The sequence below is a fragment of the Bombina bombina genome, chromosome 4 (assembly GCF_027579735.1).
Source record: "Bombina bombina isolate aBomBom1 chromosome 4, aBomBom1.pri, whole genome shotgun sequence".
NCBI classification, from domain to species: Eukaryota; Metazoa; Chordata; class Amphibia; order Anura; family Bombinatoridae; genus Bombina; species Bombina bombina.
Genome location: NC_069502.1, coordinates 1,054,114,713 through 1,054,140,380, shown reverse-complemented (window position 1 = coordinate 1,054,140,380; position 25,668 = coordinate 1,054,114,713). Strand labels below are relative to the sequence as shown.

Here is a 25,668-nt window from a genome sequence, read left to right as displayed (position 1 = left end):
TTACCGACATGGTGTTATCCTTCCTGAGAACTCACGGGTGGAAGGTAAATTTGGGAAAGAGTTCCTTAGTCCCAGATACAAGAGTGACTTTATTGGGAACCATAATAGATTCCACATATATGTAAGATTTTTCTGACAGAAGTCAGGAAATTAAAGATGTCTAACCCTTCAGTCCACTCCTCGGCCATCAGTGGCCTAGTGCATGGAGATAATCGGGCTGATGGTGGCAGCAATGGACATCATCCCGTTTGCTCGGTTCTACCTCAGACCTCTGCAGCTAAGCATGCTTAGGCAATGGAACAGAGATTATGCAGATTTGTCTCCTCGACTGGAGCAGGAGACGAGGGACTCGCTTCAATGGTGGTTGTTTCTGGATCATCTCGTCCAGGCACCATCTTTTCAACAAGCAGGATCCCTTACCGACATGGTGTTATCCTTCCTGAGAACTCACTGGTGGAAGGTAAATTTGGGAAAGTGTTCCTTAGTCCCAGATACAGACGGCAGCCTTCTAGGATGGGGAGCTGTCTGGGGTTCCCTAATAGCTTAGGGACTTTGGACTCAGTTGGAGTCTATTCTCCCATTAACATCCTGGAACTGAGAGTGATCTTCAATGCTCTTCTGGCCTGGCCTCAGTTAGCTTTGGCCCAGTTTATCAGGTTCCAGTCGGACAACATAACTTCAGTGGCTTACATCAATCATCAGGGAGGAACGAGGAGTTCCTTAGCGATGACCGAGGTAGCCAAGATAATTCAGTGGGCAGAGGCCCATTCTTTGGTGATCCACTTCCCAGGGGCGAACTTTCTGAGCAGGCTGACCTTTCATCCGAGGGAGTGGGAACTCCATCCGGAAGTGTTCTCCAGCCTGACTCTCAAATGGGGTCAGCCAGAGTTAGATCTCATGGCATCTCGACAGTATGCCAAGCTCCCAAGATATGGGTTGAGGTCCAGGGACCCCCAGGCGGAACTGATAGATGCTCTGGCGGTTTCTTGGACTTTCAGTCTAGCATACCTATTTCCTCCATTTGCGCTTTATCCTCGGGTCATTGCTCGAATCAAACAGGAGAGGTGCGTCGGTAATTCTCATTGCTCCAGCTTGGCCTCGCAGGATTTGGTATGCAGATCTGGTGGACATGTCATCTCTGCCACCTTGGAGACTTCCGTTGAGGAAGGACCTTCTAATGTAATGGCCCTTCCTTCACCCAAATCTAGTTTCTCTGAAACTGACTGCTTGAAGATTAAATGCTTAATTTTGTCCAAGCGGGGGTTTTCTGACTCGGTCATAGAGACCATGCTTCAGGCTCGTAAGCCTGTAACTAGAAAGATTTACCATAAAATATGGCGTAAATATCTTTATTGGTGTGAATCCAAGGGCTACTCATGGAGTAGAGTTAGGATTCCTAGAATTTTGTACAGATGTACAATTCTTTTGTCAGGCCTTTGTCAGGATCAGGCCTGTGTTTAAACCAGTTACTCCTTCATGGAGTCTTAATTTAGTTCTTAAAGTTCTTCAAGGGGCTCCGTTTGAGCCTATGCATTCCTTATTATCTTGGAAAGTTTTGTTTCTTGTTGCGCTTTCTTCCACTCGGAGAGTGTCAGAGCTCTCGGCATTACAGTTCGAGTCTCCTTACCTTATTTTCCATTCAGATAAGGTAGTTTTACATACTAAATTAGGATTTCTTCCTAAAAGTAGTTTCTGATTGGAACATTAATCAGGAGATGGTTGTTCCTTCTTTGTGCCCTAATCCTTCTTCTGCACAATTTGGATTTGGTCTGTGTTTTTAAAACTTTTTCCTGCAGACGACTAAGGACTTTCGTCAGTCTTCTTCTTTGTTTGTGGTTTTCTCAGGAAAACGTAAGGGACAGAAAGCTATGACTACTTCTCTTTCTTTTTGTCTGTAGAGTATCATACGTTTTACATATGAGACTGCTGGACAGCAGTCTCCAGAAAGAGTTACGGCGCATTCCACGAGGGATGTTGCTTCCTCATGGACATTCAAAAATGAGGCTTCTGTGGAACAGATTTGCAAGGCTGCAAATTGGTCTTCTCTTCACACTTTTTCAAAGTTTTACAAATTTGACTTTTTTATCTCGGTGGAGGCCGTTTTTGTTGGAGGAAAGGTTCTTCAAGCAGTGGTGCCTTCCATTTAGGTTCCCTGTCTTGTCCCTCCCGTATTATCGGTGTTCTCTAGCTTGGGTATTGAATCTCATTAGTAATTAAGATGATCCGTGGACTCATCGTGTCTTAAAAAAGAAAAGAAAATTTATGCTTACCTGTTAAATGTATTTCTTTTTTGATACGATGAGTCCACGGCCCGCCCTGGTTCTTTTAGACAGGTTGTGGGTTATTGTAAACCTCAGACACCTCTGCACCCTGGTTGTTCCTCTCTCTACCTAACTTCGGTCGAATGACTGGAGTGGGAGTGAAGCGAGGAGCTATTTAACAGCTTTGCTGTGGTGCTCTTTGCCTCCTCTTGTTGAACAGGAGGTGAATGTCCCATTAGTAATTAAAATGATCCGTGGACTCATCGTGTCAAAAATAAATAAATTTATCAGGTAAGCATAAATTTTATTTTTATTAGGCTTTATTTTCTGACACATATTTACTTGATAAAACAATACAAGTTTAAACTGAAAGTAAGGCTGAATTTTCTATTTTAGCAGCTTATTAATTTCCCCTTTGCTTTAAAATAAAACAATGCAACATTTTAAACTGTCAGGTTTGAAAAAATGGTTATTTCTGGTACACAGTGTACCAGGAAGTAGTGCCTCTCTGTGTCGCAGCAGTAATTTGAGCTCAGCAGTTGTGGTCACATGACCGGCTTTACTTTATAAAGTTTCTGAGGAAAAAGTTGTTTTTCTCCATTTCTGGGTGATCCCGTCTTAATTGGTAGCGGTAAGGCACCTCAGTAATTAAGTAATTGAGGTGTGGGGTTGCCTGAGGGGTATTTTAGAAGTTTATTTGATGTTTATTAAATGTTTTTTCTTAACTTTTTTCACGTAATTTTAGCTGTGGATCGATCCTAATTTGGGATAAAATTTAAAGTGAAAGCTTATTTTAATTGAATATTAAAATCTTTTAAACTTATCTGTACATGTTTATTTACTGTTTCACAACATGTCTGATATGGAGCAAGAGTCTGCTCTCATGAATTCATGCTTAATATGTTTAGATGCACAAATTTGCTGCTCCTATGCAATTTTGTTCTTTATGTGTCAAGAAAACCTTGCAAAATAAAGGTAACATTTATGAGCCTAAGGTCTCTCAGGATGATGCTGTTAAAATAATACCTCAGCTTTCTCCTGCTATGTCCCAAGCCTCAATGGTGTCACATGCAGTACCCTGCGGTTCCGCTATAACTCCTAGTGGAGTTAATTTAAAAGCAAAAATTGCTGCCCAGGTATCTTCAGCTGTATCTGCGGCATTAGCTGCCATTTCCAGGAAATCTAGAAATTCAGAAAGTAAGGTGCCTATCCTCAGTTCTGATTCCCATGTTGCCCTTTCTCATAAGTCTGATGAGGAAGATACATCGGGACTTTCTGAGGGTGAAATCTCAGATTCGGACAGTATAATTCCTTCTTCTGAGACTGAGGTGGTATCCTTCAGATTTAAGCTTAAACACCTTTTTGTATTGTTAAAGGAGGTTTTAGCTACTTTAGATGAACCCTTTCATTGTCACTCCTAAGAAATCTAGTAAACTTAATAGTTTCTTTGATGAACCTTCCACTTCTGAGTTTTTTCCTGTGCCAGACTGTGCTAGGGAGATTATCTCACAGGAATGGGAGAAACCAGGGGTGCCTTTTTCCCTGTCTCCCATTTTTAAGAAAATGTTTCCTGTCGAGGACTCCTTTAAAGACCCTTGGTATACTGTACCAAAAGTTGAAGGGGCCATTTCCACTCTGGCTACGAGAACCACTATTCCTATTGAGGATAGCTGCTCTTTTAAGGATCCGATGGACAAGAAGCTGGAGGCTTATTTGAAAAAGATTTATGTTCATCAAGGTCTCCAATGGCAACCTGCAGTGTGTATTGCCACTAGGGCTGCAGCTAACAATTATTTTCATAATCGATTAATCGGCCGATTATTTTTTTTTTATTAATCGACTAATCGAATTAAAAAAAAATCAACTTTTATTTAAAATAAAAATCCACATACTGAGTGTTATAAATATAAACTTCAGACTACAAATGTACATTAATACAACTGATGGTCCAATGTTTAAGCAGCATACCACATTTTTATAATTAGGCAAAACAAAACCACAAACTGTTTGAAAAGAGGTAGAACTAGTAAGAGATAAAACACCACTGTTTATAACATTCTGTTATTCATTCTTTCAGAAACTTTGCATTGAAATGCAAAAATGGCAACATAACCACATGCTCCTGGCTGAGGCTGGCTCTCTTTTTTTTGCAGCTATTTTGCCTGCAGCAGAGAAGAGGCTCAGTAGGCGTTGAGGTGCCTGAGATGCATGAGGAAGGGTTTTGCCAATTTCACCCAGGTGGGCTTTTTATCTTTGTTAGCTCTTCACCAATGCAAGTGGCCTCTTAACAACGAAAGGCTGGACTTTATGCTGACATAAAAATATCTTGAATATCTATATGCAATGGCAAACAACCAGCTATAAGGTTAGGGGAACAAATATCTAGTCCACTCTTAAAATAACAGATATATACTTACAGAGGTTGAATTGGGTACATATTCCAATTAATTCAAAATATTTTTTTAAAAAAAGGCAAAAGGGCTAAAGACTATATATCAGTAACAGGACACAGTCTTACACATTTATCTATAGAGTACATATAATCAGCAATAGCAAGTGATCCGCAAAAAACCTGTGCAAACAGGTAATAGTGACATTAATTCATATAACAAATGCCATCAATCTAGGATTAGGTGTAAATAACAAGCTTGGCGCTATATCATGCAAAGCATAGCCCCAAATCACCTGATTTAATATAAACAATCCAAATTATGACTCCTATTTTATTTCTGGGTTGCATATAAGCCAGGAGTAGTTGTAGACTTAAATAGAAACTTATACTGTCCTGAAAAAGTGAAAAGTAAAATGTCTGTAGACATCCTTTAGGCTAAGGGCATAACTATAAAACACAATACCATGTGCAGGAGCTCATTGGAGTGAAGCAGCTGGTGCTGTGCGCAGACCAACTAATTGCAAACCAACTAATCGATTATGAGATTAGTTGACAACTATTTTCATAATCGATTATTATCGATTATGCCGATTAGTTGTTGCAGCTCTAATTGCCACTGTTACTAGTGCGGAATCTTATTAGTTTGATGCTTTGTCTGATTCTCTTAAAGTAGATGAAATTCAAGATAGGCTTAAAGCTCTTTAGTTGGCCAATTCCTTTATTGCAGATGCCATTTTACAGGTTGTTAGTCTAGGAGCTAAAACTTCAAGTTTTGCTGTCCTAGCCCACAGGGCGTTATGGTTGAAATCCTGGTCTGCGGACATTTCCTCTAAAGTCAAGCTTCTGGCGATTCCTTACAAGGGCAAAATCTTGTTTGGACCCGGTTTGGCAGAAATGATCTCTGATATTATGGGTGGAAAAGGGTTTTTTTCTACCTCAAGATAAGAAGAATAGGCTTAAAGGACATCAAAGTAATTTTTGTTACTTTCGTAGCATCAGAGGAAAGCCTTCCCCGTCTTCTTCCAAGCAGGAACAATCCAAGTCTTCTTGGAAACCCAATCAGTCTTGGAACAAGGGGAACAATTAAAGAAAGCTATAGCTGATTCCAAATCAGCCTGAAGGGTTTGCCCTCGATCCGGGATCTGATCAGGTGGGGGGCAGACTTTCTCAGTTCTCTCAAGCCTGGATACGAGATGTCCCAGATCCCTGGACTGTGGACATAGTATCCCAGGGTTACAAATTGGTCTCAGGTTCTACTCCAACCTATTTGTGGTTCCTAAAAAAGAGGGAACTTTCCGTCCCATTCTAGACTTGAAGTGTCTAAAGAAGTTTCTCAAATTTCCATCCTTTAAGATTTAGACTATACGCTCCATTCTTCCTTTAGAAGAAGAGGATCAGTTCATGACAACCATAGACCTAAAGGATGCGTATCTTCATGTTCCTATTCACATGGACCATCACAGATTCCTGAGATTTGCCTTTCTGGACAAACATTTCCAGTTCGTGGCCCTTCCATTTGGTCTAACCACGGCTCCCAGAATTTTTTCAAAGGTTCTGGGGGCTCTTTTGGAAGTGATCCATTCTCATGGAATTGCTGTGGCACCCTACCTGGACGACATATTGGTTCAGGTGCCATCTTTTCAAGAAGCAAAATCTCACACAGAGATATTGTTGTCTTTTCTTCGTTCCCATGGATTGAATGTGAATCTGGAAAAAAGCTCCCTTTCCCCTGCTACAAGAGTAGTGTTGTTAGGGACCATAATAGATTCCCTATTGGTGAAGATTTTTCTGACAGAGGTCAGGAAAAACAAAATAATTTCCTCTTGCTTCTTCTCTACAGGCTACTGCTTATCCTACAGTGGTTCAATGTATGGAGATAATCGGTCTGATGGTGGCTTCCATGGACATCATTCCTTTACTTCAATTCCATTTGAGAGCTCTCCAGTTGTGCATGCACAGACAATGGAATGGCGACCATGCGGATCTATCTCAGAGAATAGAGTAAGATCAGTCATCAAGGGACTCTTTCCCATGGTGGATTTCTCAGGAACATCTGTCTCAGGGCACATGCTTTCGGAAACCTTCCTAGGTGATTGTGACCATGGACGCCAGCCTGCTGGGCTGGGAAGCAGTCTGGAACTTGTTAAAAGCTCAGGGCCTTTGGACTCGGGAGGAGTCTGCTCTTCCCATCAACATCTTGGAGTTGAGGGTGATTTACAATGCTCTATTGGATTGGCCTCAGTTGTCCTCAGCCCAGTTTATCAGGTTCCAGTCAGACAACATAACCTCTGTGGCTTACATCAATCACCAGGGAGAAACTCAGAGTTCCTTAGCCATGAAGGAGTTTACTCGGATTCTTCAGTGGGCAGAGACCCACAATTGCTGTCTACCTGCCATCCACATTCCAGGAGTAGACAACTGGGAAGCAGATTTTCTGAGCAGACAGACTTTTCATCCCGGGGAGTGGGAACTCCATCCGGGGGTGTTTTCCAGCTTAGTCCTCAAATGGGGGGTGCCGGAGTTAGATCTGATGGCGTCCCATCAGAACACCAAGCTTCCAAGGTACGGTTCAAAGTCAAGAGATCTGCAGGCCGTTCTGATAGATGTTCTGGCAGTTCTTTGGGTTTTCAGGTTGGCATACCTGTTTCCTCCGTTTGCTCTCCTTCCACGAGTCATTGCTTGTATGAAACAGGAGAGGGCTTTGGTTATTCTAATAGCCCCTGTGTGGCCTCGCAGGATCTGGTTTGCAGACCTAGTGGAGATGTCATCTTTCCCACCTTGGAGACTACCTCTGACGAAGGACCTCCTGATTCACGGTCCCTTCCTTCATCCAAATCTCGTTTCTCTGAAGCTGACTGCTTGGAGATTGAATGCTTAATTCTGTCTAAGCGTGGTTTTTCTGAGTCGGTCATTGAGACCATGATTCAGGCTCGCAAGATTGTTACTAGAAAGATTTACCATAAGATATGACGTAAATATCTTTATTGGTGTGAATCCAAGGGCTACTCTTGGAGTAGAATTAGAATTCCTAGAATTTTATCTTTTCTTCAGGAAGGCCGGGAGAAGGGATTGTCAGTCAGTACCCTGAAGGGTTAATTTTCTGCTTTATCAGTTTTACTACATAAACGTTTGGCGGATGTGCCAGATGTGCAATCTTTTTGTCAGGCCTTGGTCAAAATCAGGCCTGTCTTTATGTCTGTTGCTCCTTCTTGGAGCCTTAACCTTGTTCTTAAAGTTTTACAACTGGCTCTGTTTGAGCTGTTGCATTCCATAGACATTAAGTTGTTATCTTGGAAGGTTTTGTTTCTTGTTGCTATCTCTTCTCCTCGAAGAGTCTTGGAACTCTCAGCTCTGCAGTGTGATTCCTCTTATCTTATTTTTCATGCCGATAAGGCGGTTCTTTGTACTAAGTTAGGTTTCCTTCCTAAGGTTGTCTCTAATAGAAATATCAATCAGGAAATTGTTGTTTCCTCTCTGTGTCCTAATCCTTCTTCTTCCAAAGAACGTTTGTTACACAATTTTAATGTTGTACATGATCTTAAACTCTACTTACAGGCGACTAAGGATTTTTGCCAGTCCTCTGCCCTCTTCGTCTGTTTTTCTGGGAAACGTAAAGGTCAGAAAGCTACTGCTACTACTCTTTCTTTTTGGTTACGAAGTATAATTCTTTTGGCTTATGAGACTGCTGGACAGCAGCCTCCTGGGAGAATTACAGCTCATTCCACAAGAGCTGTTTCCTCTTCTTGGGCTTTCACAAATGAAGCAACAAACAAATTTGCAAGGCTGCATCTTTGTCTTCTCTACAAACTTTTTCAAAATGTTCCAAATTTGATATTTTTGCCTTGGCTAAGTCTTCTTTTAGGAGAAAGGTTCTTCAAGCCGTGGTGCCTTCTGTTTAGGACTGCCTGTCTTGTCCCTCCCTATTTATCCATGTCCTATAGGTTGGGTATTGGTTCCTAACAGTAATTACTCAAGCCATGGATTCACCATATCTTAGGAAAGAAAAATAAAATGTATGCTTACCTGATAAATGTATTTATTTCCGGATATGGTGAGTCCACGGCCCCACCCTTTATTTTAAGACAGTTGTTCTTTTTACTATAACCTCAGGCATCTCTACACCTTGTGTTACTCCTTTTTCACAATTTTTCACCCATAAAAATACTACACAAAATTGATGCAGAAATAAGAATGATCATAACTAAATAGTAGAATTAAATGTTTAGTTCATGGCTCTTTTAGAAAAGATTATCGGTTTGAGTACCTCAATTAAAAAGAATATGGACAAAAAAATTGTTAATATCAGCTTTTAAATAAAAAACAAGGATATTTACGGTTTCAGTAGTTACTTAAAAGGATATTAAAGTTGCATATATTAATTAACAAACATAAAACAGCATTCCAATATCTATTATTTATTTTGATTACTGTTTGTTTTTTTTAATTGTGCTTCTTCCATGCTCCCCAGAGATGATGGAAGTCAGATTCTGAATTTAAAGGGACATGAAACCCAATGTGTTTCTTTCAAGAAAAGTTACTTCATTTTCTTGGTATCCTGTATTGAATGAGCAGAAGTGCACTACTCTGAGCTAGCTGAACACATATGGTGAGCCAATGAAAAAAAGGCATATAGGAGCAACCACCAATTAGCAGCTAGCTCCTAGTAGTGCATAGCTGCTCCTGAGTCTACCTATGGAGACTGAAGACGCTACATAGTTTGTGTTTTTTTCTTTGAATGTGATTCCTACTATATCTCTCGTCTTCACCATCTCTCTTCTCTTGGTTGAACAATAAAACTAGAATAAGGTGGAGTATGGGAGGAGGAAATGTATTCAGTTTAAATGTTTTTTTTACATGATACGATGAGTCCACGGATTTCATCCTTACTTGTGGGATATCGCCTCCTGGTCAGCAGGAGGAGGCAAAGAGCACCACAGCAGAGCCGCATATATAGCTCCTCCCTTCCCTCCCACTCCAGTCATTCTATTTGCCTGTGTTAGTGATAGGAAGAGGCAGAGTGAGGTGTTAGTTATAGTTTCTTTAAAGGGACAGTCTACACCTTAGTCATCTTAAAGTCTTACCTTAGATTAAGCTGCAAATAGCTTCCTGCACCCATTCTATATCATGCAGCAGGAAACATAAAAAAAGTTATTTTAAAATGAATAGTGTTTATGGCCAGTTTGACATGACTGCCAAGCTCAGCCCACTGATGACATCACAATCTGGGCTGCATCTAGGCAGTTTGCTGAATAACATTGACAGTCTGTTGAATCCAACTGGTGAGCCTTTTGTGATTGGATGCCATATGCAACCCAGATTGTGATGTCATCAGTGGGCTGAGCTTGGAAGTCATTTCAAAGTCGCCAGAAACACTATTAATTTTAAAATAACTTTTTTACTTTTCCTGCTGCAAGATATATAATGGGTGCAGGAGGCTATTTGCAGCTTAATCTAAGGTAAGACTTTAATATGACTAAGGTGTAGACTGTCCCTTTAATCAAGAGTTTATTATTTTTAAAGTAGTGCCACGGTGTGCTACTTTGCCCTGGGGTGTAGCCTAGACCAGATCAGTCTCTTCAGTAAAAAGAGAAGCATTTGGTGGCTTTAAAGCAATGGGAACTTGTGGGACATTATTCTCACTGTGCCTCCCATAGATGTATGCTGCCCTGTTTGCAAAAGTCTGAGGGAGTAAATCCTCAGTACTTTTTGTTTCCACAGGCCAATGTGAAGGGGAGGAAAGAACTTCACAAGCCGGGTGAGATGCCTTACTGACGGGCAGACGTCTAAGGTAGGTGCTGATTTTTATTTTCTGGAATGCACACAGAAAAGACTTAGCACTCTATTATTGAATATCCCTGGGATGGGGGTAAGTTTTAAACGGCAGTTCTGTAACTCAGAAGCAACACATCTCCCTCCCAGCGGCTTATAACTACTTTAACAGCTGACAGGGAGGGTTATCCTATTTCACTACTTAGATGTTATATAGGATTCTTGTGAGGGTAATGATGTGTTGCATATCCCTGTGTCTTACGCTTGCTATCGCTGCATTTGAAAGCCGACAGGCAGGGTGCTCCTATTTAGGCATCATGTGTTCTAACATAATGTTGTCTGTTAATGTTCCAATGTTTTTATTTTGTAACAATGGATTTGGGAACTGAATGGGAGATTTATCCTGTTTTAGTAATATTCGAGATTGTTGCATTTATACCGATGCCCCTGCTCACTTCGGCTTATGTTTCTCAGCCGACAGGGAAAATTATGTGTCCCATTCATGCATGTGTTTCACTTGTTGGGAGTTTACTGAGATGGCACCCGGCAGGGGGATTGGTGCCTTTCAGCTTGTGTTATTTGGGTACTGGCTGGGGCTCCCGGCGGCTCCATTTTGTTTGCCGCGCACAGGAGATTGAGCGATATGCCCACGATGGGCGGAGCTTTGTTACGCGCCATTGTGTGTGCTCCATTTGCCTCCTTATTGATCTTCTGGAGGCTCCATTTTTTCCTTCTCACTAATTGATTGCATGAGCTCGATATGACCACGATGGGCAGAGCTTTGTTCTCGATTGTCTGTAGACCAGATAAAGAGAGAGGCGTTCTTACGCTGTGTAAGAGACCTATCCTCCATGGGAGTAATTTGTCCCATCCCAATTCAGGGGCAGGGACAGGGCCTTTATTCAAATCTGTTTGTAGTTCACAAAACAGAGGGAACTTTCAGACCTATCTTAGATCTCAAGAATCTAAACGAGTTTCTTAGAGTTCCATCTTTCCGGATGGAAACTATTTGTACCATTCTTCCTTGATCCAGGAGGGTCAGTTTATGACTACTGTGGATCTAAAGGATGCATATCTTCATGTTCCTCTCAACAGAGATCGTCACAAGTTCCTGAGGTTTGCCTTTCTGGACAAACTTTTTCAGTTTGTGGCTCTTCCTTTCGGTCTGGCCACGGCTCCCAGGATTTTCACAAAAGTTCTGGTGTCTCTGCTGGCAGTTCTAAGACCGCGGGGAATTGCAGTGGCGCCTTATCTGGATGATATTCTGATCCAGGTGTTGTCTTATAAGCTAGCAAAGTCTCATAACGACATTGTTCTATCCTTCCTGAGGACTCACGGGTGGAAGGTGAATCTGGAAAAGAGTTCACTAGTTCCACAGACAAGGGTTCCTTTCTTGGGAACTCTAATCGACTCTCTCTCCATGTAAATCTTTTTGACGGAGGTCAGAAAGTTAAAGATTCTGAATACATGCCGAGCCCTTCAGACCAATCCTCGGCCGTCAGTGGCTCAGTGCATGGAGGTAATGGATTGATGGTAGCAGCAATGGACATCATTCCGTTTGCACGTTTTCATCTTACACCTCTGCAACTGAGCATGCTCAGACAGTGGAATGGAGATTATTCAAATTTATCTCCTCAGATAAATCTAGATCAGGAGACTCTCTTCTATGGTGGTTGTCGCTGGATCATCTATCCCAGGGGACATGTTTCCGCAGACCCTCATGGGTGATAGTGACGGGTGCCAACCTGTTGGGATGGGGAGCAGTCTGGAACTCCCTGAGGGCCCAGGGTGTATGGACTCGAGCAGAGTCTCTACTTTCCATTAATATCATGGAGTTGAGAGCAATATTCAAGTCTTTTCAGGCTTGGCATCAGTTGGCTTCGGCCAAGTTCTTCAGATTCCAGTTGGACTACATTCCGACTGTAGCTTACATCAATCATCAGGGAGGAACAAGGAGTTCCTTAGCGATGACAGAAGTATCCAAGATTGTTCAGTGGGCGAAGGCTCACTCTTGTTATCTGTCGGCGATCCACATTCCAGGTGTGGATAACTGGGGGACGGATTTTCTGAGCAGACAGACTTTCCATCCAGGAGAATGGGAACTTCATACGGAGGTATTTGACAACCTGATTCTCAGTTGGGGCAGGCCGTTGTTGGATCTTATGCCTTCTCGTCTGAATGCCAAGTTTCCGAGATACGGGTCCAGGTCCAGGGATCCTCAGGTCGGGCTGATAGATGCCTTGCCAGTACCTTGGTCTTTCAGCCTAGCTTATGTGTTCCCTCAGTTTGCTCTCCTTCTCCGGGTGATTGCTCGAGTCAAAAAGGTGAGGGCTTCGGTGATCCTCATTGTTTTCTGCGTGGCCTCGCAGGACTTGGTACGCCGATCTGGTGGGCATGTCATCTCAGCTACCGTGGTCGCTTCCATTGGGCAAGACCTTCTAATTCAGGGGTCTTTCCATCATCCGAATCTAGTTTCTCTGCAGCTAACTGCTTGGAGATTGAACGCTTAATATTGTCTAAGCGAGGATTTTCTGATTCGGTCATAGACACTTTGATTCAGGCACGTAAGCCTGTTACTAGAAATATTTACCATAAGATATGGCGTAAATATCTTTATTGGTGCGAATCCAGAGGCTACTCATGAAGTAGGGTTAGGATTCCCAGGATTTTGTCTTTTCTCCAAGAAGGATTGGAGAAAGGGTTGTCAGCTAGTTCCTTAAAGGGACAGATTTCTGATTTGTCTATTTTGTTACACAAGCGTCTGGCAGATGTTCCAGATGTTCAATCCTTTTGTCAGGCTCTGACTAGAATCGGGCCTGTGTTTAGAACTATTGCTCCTCTTTGGAGTTGATTTTAGTTCTTCAAGGGGTTCCGTTTGAACCTATGCATTCCATAGATATTAAGTTATTATCTTGGAAGGTTTTATTTTTGGTTGCTATTTCTTCTGCTCGCAGTGTATCTGAGCTTTCGGCATTACAATGTGATTCTCCTTATCTTGTATTCATTCAGATAAGGTGGTATTACGAACCAAACCTGGTTTTCTTCCTAAGGTTGTTTTCAAATACAAATATTAATCAGGAACTTGTTGTTCCTTCCTTGTGTCCTAATCCTTCTTCTAAAAAGGAGCGACTGTTATATAATTTGGACGTGGTCCGTGCCTTGAAGTTTTACTTGCTGGCTACTAAGGATTTTCGTCAATCGTCTTCCCAGTTTGTTGTGCTTTCTGGGAAACGTAGGGGTCAGTAAGCTATGGCTACCTCTCTTTCTTTTTGGCTGAAGAGTATCATCCAGTTTGCATATGAGACTGCTGGACAGCAGCCTCCTGAGCGAATTGCGGCTCCTTCCACTAGGGCTGTGGCTTCCTCATGGGCATTCAGAAATTTTGCAACTTGGTCGTTTCTTCACACTTTTTCCAAATTTTCCAAATTTTATACTTTTGTCTTGTCTGAGGCTGTTTTTGGGAGGAATGTTCTTCAAGCAGTGGTGCCTTCCATTTAGGTTCCCTGTCTTGTCCCTCCCTTTTCATCCGTGTGCTATAGCTTTGGTATTGTATCCCACAAGTAAGGATGAAATCCGTGGACTCATCGTATCTTGTAAAAGAAAAGGAAATTTATGCTTACCTGATAAATTTGTTTCTTTTACGATACGATGAGTCCACGGCCTGCCCTGTTATTTTGAGACAGGTTATTTTCTTTTTGTTAAGCTTCAGGCACCTCTGCACCTTGACTTTTCATTTATCTTCCTAACTTTGGTCGAATGACTGGAGTGGGAGGGAAGGGAGGAGCTATATATGCGGCTCTGCTGTGGTGCTCTTTGCCTCCTCCTGCTGACCAGGAGGCGATATCCCACAAGTAAGGATGAAATCCGTGGACTCATCGTATTGTAAAAGAAACAAATTTATCAGGTAAGCATAAATTTCCTTTTTCTCCATGTGGGAATTCTGCTCAGTCGTCATGCAATCACGAATGAATGGGAAAAAAACCTGACATGACATGTTGGAAATGATTGATTTGCTGGTTACTTGCATAAACTAATAAAAAAATGGAGTCTAATCTGTTTAATATTGTTTGTGCTTATTTTTTATCAGCATACTCGGAGATGAGGTCATTGGCATCTGGCCACGTAATGCAGAGAAAGCAGATGTCAACTGTGCCTGTGTGTCCCACGCTGGGCTGAATATTGTCACAGGAGATGACTTTGGACTAGTAAAACTTTTTGACTTCCCTTGTACTGAAAAGTTTGTAAGTGTAGTTCATATTTTTATGATATAGATAAGGAATTAAAGAGGTAATCTAATGGAAAAATAAAATGCTGTAATTCAGTAGAGCATCTGCTTTAACATCAGTGTGTTTAACCAAACATGAAACCCAATCTTTTTTCTTTCATGATTCATGATTTTAACCAATGTTCCAATTTACTTATATTATCCAATTTGTTTTATTCTCCTGGCAACCGTTGTTAAAAAGGATACCTAGGTAAGCTCAGGAGCTGCTAATTGGTGACTGCACATTTATGCCTCATGTTATTGTGCATTGCTACTTCTTCAACAAAGGATACCAAGAGTATGAAGCAAATTAGATAACAGAAGTAAATTGGAAAGTTGCTTAAAATGGCATTCTCTATCTAAATCATGAAAGAAAAACTTTGGGCTTCTTGTCCCTTTAATTACATAGCTTGGCGCTGCAACATCTGCTCAGGTGTCCTGAAGCTCAGTTGCTAAATTTTGAGTTTGCAGGACGCTAATTCTTTCTTTAAAATATTTTCATGTAGAGTTAAAGATATTAAAAATATTTCTTTCATACAGATGGTGAGAGTCCACAATCCATTTCTACTTGGTTTTATTCTTCGCTACCACTAGAAGGAGGCAAAGACCCCCAAACCCCAAGAGCTCTATAAAGCCACTATCACCTCACATTTACCTCAGTCTTTACTTTGCCTCTGCTGGAGGTGGTCGGAGAATGAAGACGTGCATATGATTCTTTAGAGAGAGGGGTTCTCAGAGTACAGTGCTTGTCAGAGGGATGTATATGGGGTATGGCTTGTGGTTCTTCTCTTTTGCCTCCTTCTATAGATCTACAATATACTCCTCATATTCCATAACCTCTGCTGATATGTTTCAGTACTGGTTTGGCTGTCTACTGTTTTTTTTTTATGGTGGTAAGTATAATTTTTTAACATGTAGACACTCTATAGCCTTATTATGGGCACTTATAGTGTGTGTGTGTATGTATATATATATATATATATATATATATATAATATATATGGCCCTGGGACAGAATCTTGACATTATTCTCCTTGCTGTTTGCATGTGTCATTGTTTATTGGCATGATTAGTTAACATTTTGCATGTCGGATTCTTGTTGAGTTAGCGCACATCATGTTTGACACTTGTTGGGACTGCGCTAGTCTTTTTTCGCACTTCAGCTAGATTACGCACGTTGGGTTAGCACAATTCTGATTTAGATTTTATAATATCTACTGTTACTGGTGGTAAGGGAGATTTTCTTCCTCAAGACCAGAAGTCTAAAGGGAACTTTAAGCTTCCAATCACTTTCACTCCTTTTGTCAGAATAAGGAACAAAAGGTTAATTCCTCTGCACAGAAGCAGGGTACCTCTAGCCTAGTCTGCAGGCCTAGTGCTAACTGGAACAGGTCTAAGCAGGCTAAGAAATCTATCCCTACTGCCAAATCTGCATTAATGTGCAGCCCTCAATCCAGAGGCTTGGTTTCAGTCTGTTCCAGTTCCCTGGGTTCTGAATATAGTTTCACAGAGTTATCAGATTGGTTGCAGAACAGAACCTCCCAGAGAGGTTTTTCTCATAAATTTTCCAAGGAATCCTGTAAAGGCTCAACCGTTTTTCTAGTTTCAGATCTGGAAACTGTAGGAGTGATTGTTCTGGTTCCTTTGCAGGAACATGGGATGGATTTTTATTCAAATCTCTTCATTGTTCCAACAAAAGGAATGTACTTTCAGACCAGTCCTGGATTTGAAAAATTTGAACAACTTTGTAAGAATTCCTTTTTTCAAAATGGAAACTATTTGGACTATTCTGCCTTTTAATCAGCAAGGTCAGTTTATGTCCACAATAGAATTAAAGGATACTTTTGTTAATGATCCAATACACAGGGAACAGTACCATAAAAAACAACAAAAGTTCAAATAAGCAAGGAAATGTTAAAGGAAAGTTCAAATAGGCAGAAAATCTACCTCAGGTGCTGGATTGCAGAGAATCACAGGATTACAGGAAGATATATAAGGAAGGAAAGGGACAAATGTAGTGAAGTATGTATGGATTAACTAATCCAATCCCACAGGGAACAATACTCTCATCTGAAGAGAGCTATAACTAAGTTCTTAGTGATGTTGCAGGTAGGTATAAAGCCCCATGGCTCACAAGGATACTCTCAGAATATAGTAGTTAAAATATTTTATTAAAAACAAGGACAGAGAAACAGACTGTATTAGTCAGATACTAAATGGGCATAAAACAAACCGGCTAAAGCAAACAGCCAAACAGCTTTACAATTTGCAATCATCCGGAAGCCCTAAAGTTCTGACCATTAGGAAATACAAATATCGGTATATGCCCACAAAAATCCAACGCACATTTCATTGGTCTAATGCCAGCTTTTTTAAGAATATATTTGACCTTGTTGGGTTTTGTGGGGTTGTGATTTTAGTTTCTCAGTGAAATACCTCCCTTTATTACTCTTGAACTCATAAAAACAGCACAGAGGTGTCAGGTTAAAAATCCCTTTATTTTAGAACATGTGCTGTTTTTATGATTTGATGGTGGGCTTGGCAGTGGCCCACGGATGTGTCAGCTCCTCTGGTTATAGTGCTGGTTCCCGTTTGGACTTTGTTATTACTCTTGAACTCTACAGCTTGAGAATTATGTCCCAGGAGTAATGGATCGTGGACTCTCATTTTAATTTATTTCATGGAGACCCCCCTTTGTTTTTTGGTTTAGTATTTTCTTTAGCACATATTATAGAGCTCTTGGGGTTTGAGGTTCTTTCCCTCTTTCTAGTGGTAGGGAAGAGTAATTCCAAGGAGTAATGGATTGTGGACTCTCACCTCCATGAAATAAATTAATTTATTAGGTAAGCATAAATTTGTGTTTTTTCATAAAAGGGGTTACATAACAGCTGTATTTAAAGGAACATGAAATCCCTTTTTTTCTTTCATGAATTAGAGTATGAAATTAAAAAACAGTTTCTAATTTACTAATGTTCATTTATATGTTATACATGTTTGATGTGGTGATAAATATTTTTTAATAAATAAATCATATTTCATATTACAATATCAAGTTTTGATATTACCAAGATTAATATGAACCTAAATATGTCACCATGAGTTTAATCTTCACTGTGTGATTTTTTTTTTATTGACCTTTTCTCTCAGCAGGTATATAAGAATACTGTATACACTAAAAAAATATGTGCTTTCAAATAGAGAATTTCGTAAGACTACTTAAATTAATATGATAAATTAATTTACACTTATTTAATAATGAATTAGGGAAAAAACTATTTGACTACTGAAATGCATTTAAATGATCTTCAGTAATAGAACAAAACATCCTAACAGTGTACTAATCATTAATAGTTCTAATTGAATGTAGAGGCACACAGACTACGTATCAGATTGTGCATGGAGTCAACTTTTTATGACTCAAGTAAAGAGACCTAGCATTTGCATTATGAATTAATAATCTCTTTTCTACCTAACAGGCCAAACATAAGCGTTACTTTGGTCATTCGGCACATGTAACCAACGTGCGTTTCTCACACGATGACAAGTATGTCATAAGCACTGGAGGGGATGACTGCAGGTAACACAATCTTTAACTTGCCTTTAGGTTCCTATTACATATAAAAAACTAGACAACCTGTCTAGGTAACATAGCATAAACTCTCTGTATTAACATTCTGAAAAGATCTGATGCTGTTGTTCACTTGAATTAGAGGAGACAAGTTACTAACTTTGGGATACATTATAATCCAGTTGAAAAGTGTAATAACATTTTCACTCCAGTTTGTAGAAATGTTCAAAGTTCTGACTAATCTTACTGCTTAATCCGAGACTAGAGATAAATTAATTGATCTAGATTAATTAAAAACCCATTTGTGAAACTAATATCTTGCTACAACATTGCAACTCAAGGCACAGGTCTATGATTAAGGCGGTGTTTGTAAGACCGTGTTTGTATCGCCTTGTTTTATTTTACTTCAGCAGTGTCAGTCCTTATGTATGATTGTCAATAAAAATTAACTGTAATTTTATTCACATCCATGCCCACTCACTTTTGTTGTTTGACCAGTATGACCAAGGTCAGACCCTCCTTCATGTCTGTGAGGTCTCTGAATTACTGCTAGTTCTATCCAGAGAGACATCTTTTCTATAATAAAGTAAACACAAATATTTTATACTTACAAACATTTACATAAACCCTATTTCAAGTGTGTTGTAGCTGCAATAGTTTTTACCACTTAGCAGTAGGTTATTGTTTCATGAGTGAAATTTCATGTATTGGGCACTTTAGGCAATTATGGATGTTAATGGCAGGAAGACCGCTAACAAACCTGTAGAAAATATAGGTGAAGCGATGAGTTCTAAGCATGATCTCAACTTTACAACCTCACAAGCATCTATAAATCTAGCCCATTATCAAAGCTTTATTGTTGCTTTCCATCTTAATGGAGGAGAGTCCACTGCTTCATTCATTACTTGTGGGAAATAAGAACCTGGCCACCAGGAGGAGGCAAAGACACCCCAGTCAAAAACTTAAATACCTCCCCCACTCCCCTTATCCCCCAGTCATTCTTTGCCTTTCGTCACAGGAGGTTGGCAGAGAAGTGTCAAAAGATTCGGAGTAGTCTCTTATGGAGGGTAGTACTCTTCGAAATGAGACTGGAGTTTTAAGTAGTCCTGTCAGCCTCTCAGTGAGAGCATGGATGAAAGTTAGAGTCCGGAGATGCAGGGAGTGTCGTCTACGAAACCATCCTGACTCATGTTAACAGCTCCTGGGCAATCAGCGTTGACGAGTTTTGCTGCCTGCTCTTATTCACTCAAGTCCATGTGATGCTACTAACCTGTCACACTTGAAGGGCCGTGTTCCTGTTCCACGGCATAGATTCTGTTAAGATCGTTTCATTTATACACATATGATAATGCAAGAAGACAGGGTGTCTCCTTTTATCTGTATAGAATCAAGGGTTAATATCCCTGTAAAGGGGATTATTGAACAGGGGGGATTTATGCATAATATCTTTATTGTGTTAATGCTACGTCATGTGTGAGATGAGGCTCTAGCAATGTGTGAACAGTCAGATGAAGATACGTGCAGCCTTTTTTGGCACGTTTTTCTATAGTGCACTGGCGGTCCTGCATGGCACTCCATGTGACCCGGTGTGGCCTCTTCAGCTTCCTCTTTCCTGATCGGCATTTGCGGGAGACGTAACGGTTTCTCTGTAGTCCGGGTCATAGGGGGTGGTGAGTGCCGCAGCCATTGGTGTATAAAGGTGCCATTTAGTCTATCAAGTCCGCATTAAAGGCGCAAGCTATGGAGGACTCTGATATGTTAGAGGATACTCCCTCTTTAATCAAATCTAATACCTGTGTTTATTGTGAGGAGGTACAAGTTGATCTGCTCAACTGTGTTCCACGTGCTTTGGTAAGATTGCAATATCAAAAGAGAATAAGATATTTAGTACCGTGGCCACTAGATTTTGCTGCCCAGTTGCAAGAGGCGGTTTCTGCGGCCTTCAATACCCTACCACGCCCTGCGAAGCGCAAGCGAAGGGAAAGACATAGCCTTCCATGCCAGGGGTCATCTACTCTGCTGGATACCTCAGAGATTATCCGAGGAGGAGAACACCTCCGACTTGTCGGAGGATGCTCTCTCTGGGATGGAATCTGCGTCTTCTAGACCTCCAACTATGGAGTAGCCAGATTTTAAGTTTAAGATAGAGCATTTATGCATTTTACTGAAAGAAGTGTTTGCTACGTTGGAGGTTCCAGAACCGAAACTTCTGGAAGAACCTTCAATCCCTAAGCTAGATAGGGTTTACGAGGACAAGGTGGTGCCTCAGACCTTCCCAGTCCCCGTAAAGTTGGCTACGATTATTAAGAATGAGTGGGAGAAACTGGGCTCATCCTTTTCTCCCTCTACCTCTTTTAAGAAGCTATTCCCCATTCCGGACTCTCAGCTTGAGCTATGGGGGGTCATTCCTAAAGTGGATGGAGCTATCTCCACGCTCACTAAGCGTACGACTATTCCCCTCGAGGATAGTTCATCTGTCAAAGAGCCCATGTTGATAAAGATGTTCCAACTCACGGGTTTGTTTTCCAACCGGCAGCGGCGATTGCTGCTGTGGCTGGAGCGGCTACCTATTGGTGTGACGCACTGTCAGCTATGGTCGAGGTGGAGACTCCCCTCGAGGAGATACAGGAAAAGATTAAGGCCTTAAGGGTAGCTAATTATTTTATCTATGATGCAAACATGCAGGTTATTCGTCTGAATGCCATGACATCAGGTTTCTCCCGCTGGGCTCTATGGTTAAAGTTGTGGTCTGCTGACATGACTTCCAAATCTAGATTATTATCCCTTCTATTTCAAGGGAAAGTTATTTTCCCTTGAAACGGAGGCAGGGGTGCTTTCCTTCTGCAGGATAAGAAGAATAAAACTAAGGGCTCTACTTTTCGTCCCTTTCGTTCGGACAAGTCTCAACACCAGCAGTCTGCTGCGAAGACCGAGCAGTCCAAGAGATCTTGGAAGCCAGCTCAATCTTGGAACAAGTCCAAGCAGAGCAAAAAGCCAGCCGAGACAAAGTCGGCATGTGTTGCTGGATCGCGTAGGGGGCAGACTATCTCTATTCTAAAAGGCTTGAATGAAAGACGTTCAGGATCCTTGGGTTGTGGAGGTTATCACCCAGGGTTACAGGATAGGGTTCAGGACTCATCCGCCCAGGGGCAGATTCCTCCTGTCAAACCTATACTCAAGACCAGAGAAGATAGACGCCTTTCCAGAGTGTGTGAGGTATCTCTTATCTCTCAGAGTAATCGTTCCAGTATCTCTAGCAGACTAGAGTCTAGGGTACTATTCAAACCTTTTCGTGGTCCCAAAGAAGGAGGGCACGTTTCGCCCAATTCTGGACCTAAAGTGTCTAAACAAGTTTCTGTCAGTCCCATCATTCAAAATGGAGACAATCAGATCAATCCTGCCCCTAGTTCAAGAGGGGCAATTTATGACGACAATAGACTTGAAGGATGTGTACCTTCACATGCCAATCCACAAGGACAATGTCAGGTTCCTAAGATTCACATTTCTGGACCAACACTTCCAGTTTGTGGCCCTAACGTTCGATCTGGCGACTGCCCCAAGAATCTTTACGAAAGTTCTGGGGGAGCTGCTCGTGATAGCGAGAGCCAGAGGTATTGCGGTGGGTCCTTATCTGGACGATATTCTGGTCCAGTCTCCGTCCTGCAGTCTCGCAGAGGACCACTCAAGGGCCCTTCTTCTTCTCCTTTGATCCCATGAATGGAAGATCAACGAAGGAAAGAGTTCTCTGGTTCCCAGCAACAGGGTGGAGTTTCTGGGTGCGATAATAGATTCCATATCTATGAAGATATGCTTGACAGATCAGAGATGTTCCAAGATTGCGTCCAGCTGTCTTGCCATTCAGACCTCCTCAAGGCCATCTGTGGCCAGGGGCATGGAGGTGATTGGGCTCATGGTATCCAGCATAGATGTCATTCCTTTCACCAGGTTCCATCTCAGACCTCTTTAGTTATGCCTGTTGAGACAATGGAATGGCAATCTATTCCAACAGATCTCTCTGGACAACCGAGCAAGGGAATCCCTTTCTTGGTGGATCCATCCGGGTCAACTGGCCCAGGGGACATCCTTTTTGAGGCCATCCTGGGAGATTGTGACCACGGAAACAAGTCTATCAGGATAGTGAGCTGTTTGGGGTGCCAGAAGGGCACAGGGCGGGTGAACTCGAGAGGAGTCAACTCTACCAATAAATATTCTGGAGCTTCGAGTGATATTCAATGCTCTGAGGGCTTGGCTCCACCTGGGGTCATCCCAATTCAACAGATTCCAGTCGGACAACATTACCTCGGTGGCTTACATAAACCATCAGGGGGGAACGAGAAGCTCCCTAGTCATGAGGGAAGTGTCTCAGATTCTGAAATGGGCAGAGACTCACAATTGTTCGCTCTCAGCGATCCACATTCCAGGTGTGGAAAACTGGGAAGAGGACTTTCTCAGCAGACAGTCGTTTCATCCGGGGGAATGTTCCCTCCATCCTGAGGTGTTAACGGAGATCTGCAACAGGTGGGGGATGCCGGAGATAGACCTCATGGTGTTCAGACTCACAGGCAGAGCTGATAGATGCCTTAGCGGTGCCTTGGGAGTTCAACCTAATTTACATATTTCCACTGTTGCCACTTCTTCCTTGAGTAGTGGCCCACATCAAACAGGAGCAAGCTTCAACGGTTCGGATTGCTCTGTTGTGGCTGCGAAGGATGTGGTTTGCGGAGCTGGTGGGGATGTCATCTTCTCCTCCATGGAGGTTACCCTGGCAAAGAGATCTGCTGGTTCAGAGTCCCATTCTACACAGAAATCTCGATTCTCTGAGGCTGACTGCGTGGAGATTGAAGGCCTAGTCTTGGCTAAGAGAGGTTTTTCTGAGAGAGTAATTGATACTCTCATCCAGGCAAGGAAGCTGGTCACTCGTCGCATCTATCATAAGGTGTGGATGACCTACTTATCCTGGTGCGAGTAACGTGGATATCCCTGGCACAAAGTTAGGGTATCCAGGATTCTGGCCTTTCTCCAGGATGGACTGGATAAGGGTCTTGCTGCCAGTTCCTTAAAGGGACAGATTTCGGTGTTGTCGGTGCTGTTACACAAGAAGCTAGTGGAGCTTCCTGATATTCAGTCCTTTGTTCTAGGATTAGCCCTGTCTTTAGAAATTCTGTTCCTCTGAGTTTAAACTTGGTTCTTAAGGTTTTGCAGAGGGCTCCGTTTGAGCCTATGCATGCGCTTGACATTAATATTCTGTCCTGGAAGGTTCAATTTTTTTCTGGCTATTGCATCGGCTCGCAGGGTCTCTGAGTTAGCGGCCTTACAATCTGAGCCCCCTTACCTGGTTTTTCACACTGAGGCTTCGCACTGGGTTGGGATTTCTTCCCAAGGTGGTATCAGATCATAACATCAATCAGGAGATAGTAGTTCCTTCCTTGTGTCCTAACCCTTCTTTGTCTAAGGAAAGGTTACTGCATAACTTGGATGTTGTTCGAGCCTTGAAGTTTTATCTTCAGGCCACGAAAGATTTCAGACAGACTTTGTCCTTATTTTTTATTTATTTATTTATTTATTTTTTATTTATTCATTTTTATTATCATTATTTAGCAGCATGGTACAAAAGGATGTCATTGTTGATACTAAGTTTAAACAGAAACAAAAGAGGGAGGAACCATCAGTCTCCAAAAGAAAGGAGAACATACTCCCGTATAGTAAAATGAAATAGTAGAGCTAGACTGTCCGTGATAAGTCCATTTGAAAACAGTAGCCCCACTCCATATAAATGCATGGTGATTGACAATGACACCAATGTACAAAACATAACTCAAACAACAACAAAACTATGCCGAAATTTCTTAATTTAAGATTACTTTGTATATATTCTACACATCTAGTAGTATCCCTCGACTTTGTATATAACTATCAACCTTTGAGAGAAGTGCTAAGCTAAAGAGGTCATTATTAGAGTATCAGGCAGGGGTGGTACCACGTCAGCCATACCCCTCTAAGGTAACACTAGGCCTGTCATTCCTCCTAGGTCACTCCTGTAACTTGTGTAAAGCTCCCCCCTTCTATCCTCAGATCATTTTGGATTTCATCCCAGATGAATTTTAAATCATGGAAGAATCCTAACCTATTCAATTTAAAGAAACCTATTCTTCCATTCTCAAGGTATCTGTCATGTGAGAGTGCCAGTCCTTTAGGGTCGAGCAGATTTGAGATTTCCAGAGCCTAGCGACTAAGGATCTAGCAGAATTCAATGCCAACTGAATTAGTTGTGTTCTTAATTTACATTTACATTTAGGTAACAGGTTCAGTAGGGCCGTTGTCGGGTCTAGCTGATAGGAATCCCCCTGCCCCATTAGGACTTGTAGGATATTCTGTATGCCCTCCCAAAAAGGTGACAATTTAGGACATGCCCACCATATGTGTGTCATCGTCCCCCTTTCCCCACAACCCCTCCAACAAAGGTCCGACGAGGCAGGGAAAATGCATTTAAGTCTGGTAGGTGTCAAGTACCACCTAGTCAGGAGTTTGTAATTTGTCTCTAAAAATCTAGCTGAGGATGAAGATTTTCTTGTGTTATTAAAAATTTTAACCCACTCTGCTTCTGTGATAGTCTTATTCAATTCCCTATGCCATCGTTCTATATAATCAGGAAGTTTCGAGCTCTGTGCATTAACTAGGAGTCTCTTAGCCCACGAAAAGGTGTGATGTGCTGAACTTGTCATAGCGCATGTCTGTTCGAAGGGTGTGAGATTTCTTGTAAGTGACTGTTTGAGAGGGTGGGTATGGAGAAAATGGTGAACTTGGTTATATTTTAGCCACCTAACAAAAACTCCACCTAGGATGTCTGTAAGGTCTGACCTGTCTTTGAGTTTGCCCTTACTGAGTAAATTAAATAGGGGAACCGTGTAACCCATCTCCCAATTATTCAGGTTATTCCTGTAAAACATTACCCCCCCCCCCCTAATAGCTCAGCATTCAGGGAAATTGGGGACATGGGTGATCTGAGTGTTGATATTCCTGGGAATCTCTTTATCAAAGTGTCCCATAATTCAAACACATGGTGTAAAAGCGGGTATGCCTTCAACCATGGGGGTCGATTCTGCCCTGCTATCCAACATAAAGCTCCCGGAGAGGGGGAGTATTTGTGAATCTATTGGAATCCAAGCCTTAGAGTCCCTATTTCTGTGCCACTTTCTGTGATTCTCTGTAAGCCTGTGGCCTGATAATAGGTTTCTATCTTAGGCAGACCCAACCCTCCCTCTCTGGCTGACCTGTACATAGTTGCCTTCTTAACTCTGGGTTTTATGCTTCCCCAAACGAAGGAATCTAAAGCGTGTTGTATCTGAGTAAGGAGGCCCTGTGGTAGGGTGATAGGGACAGCTTGAATCGCGTACAGCAATCTAGGGAGTACATT

General features: G+C 41.8%; 1 protein-coding gene across 1 annotated transcript in view; it reads left to right on the top strand.

Annotated features, from left to right (window-relative positions):
* EML6 (EMAP like 6) overlaps window positions 1-25,668 on the top strand; it is a 540,560-nt gene that overhangs the window by 509,517 nt on the left and 5,375 nt on the right. Inside the window, exons 43-44 of the mRNA XM_053712691.1 lie at window positions 14,510-14,663; window positions 18,163-18,263. Coding sequence (XP_053568666.1) covers window positions 14,510-14,663; window positions 18,163-18,263 — 255 coding nt within the window. The remainder of the gene's footprint in view (window positions 1-14,509; window positions 14,664-18,162; window positions 18,264-25,668) is intronic.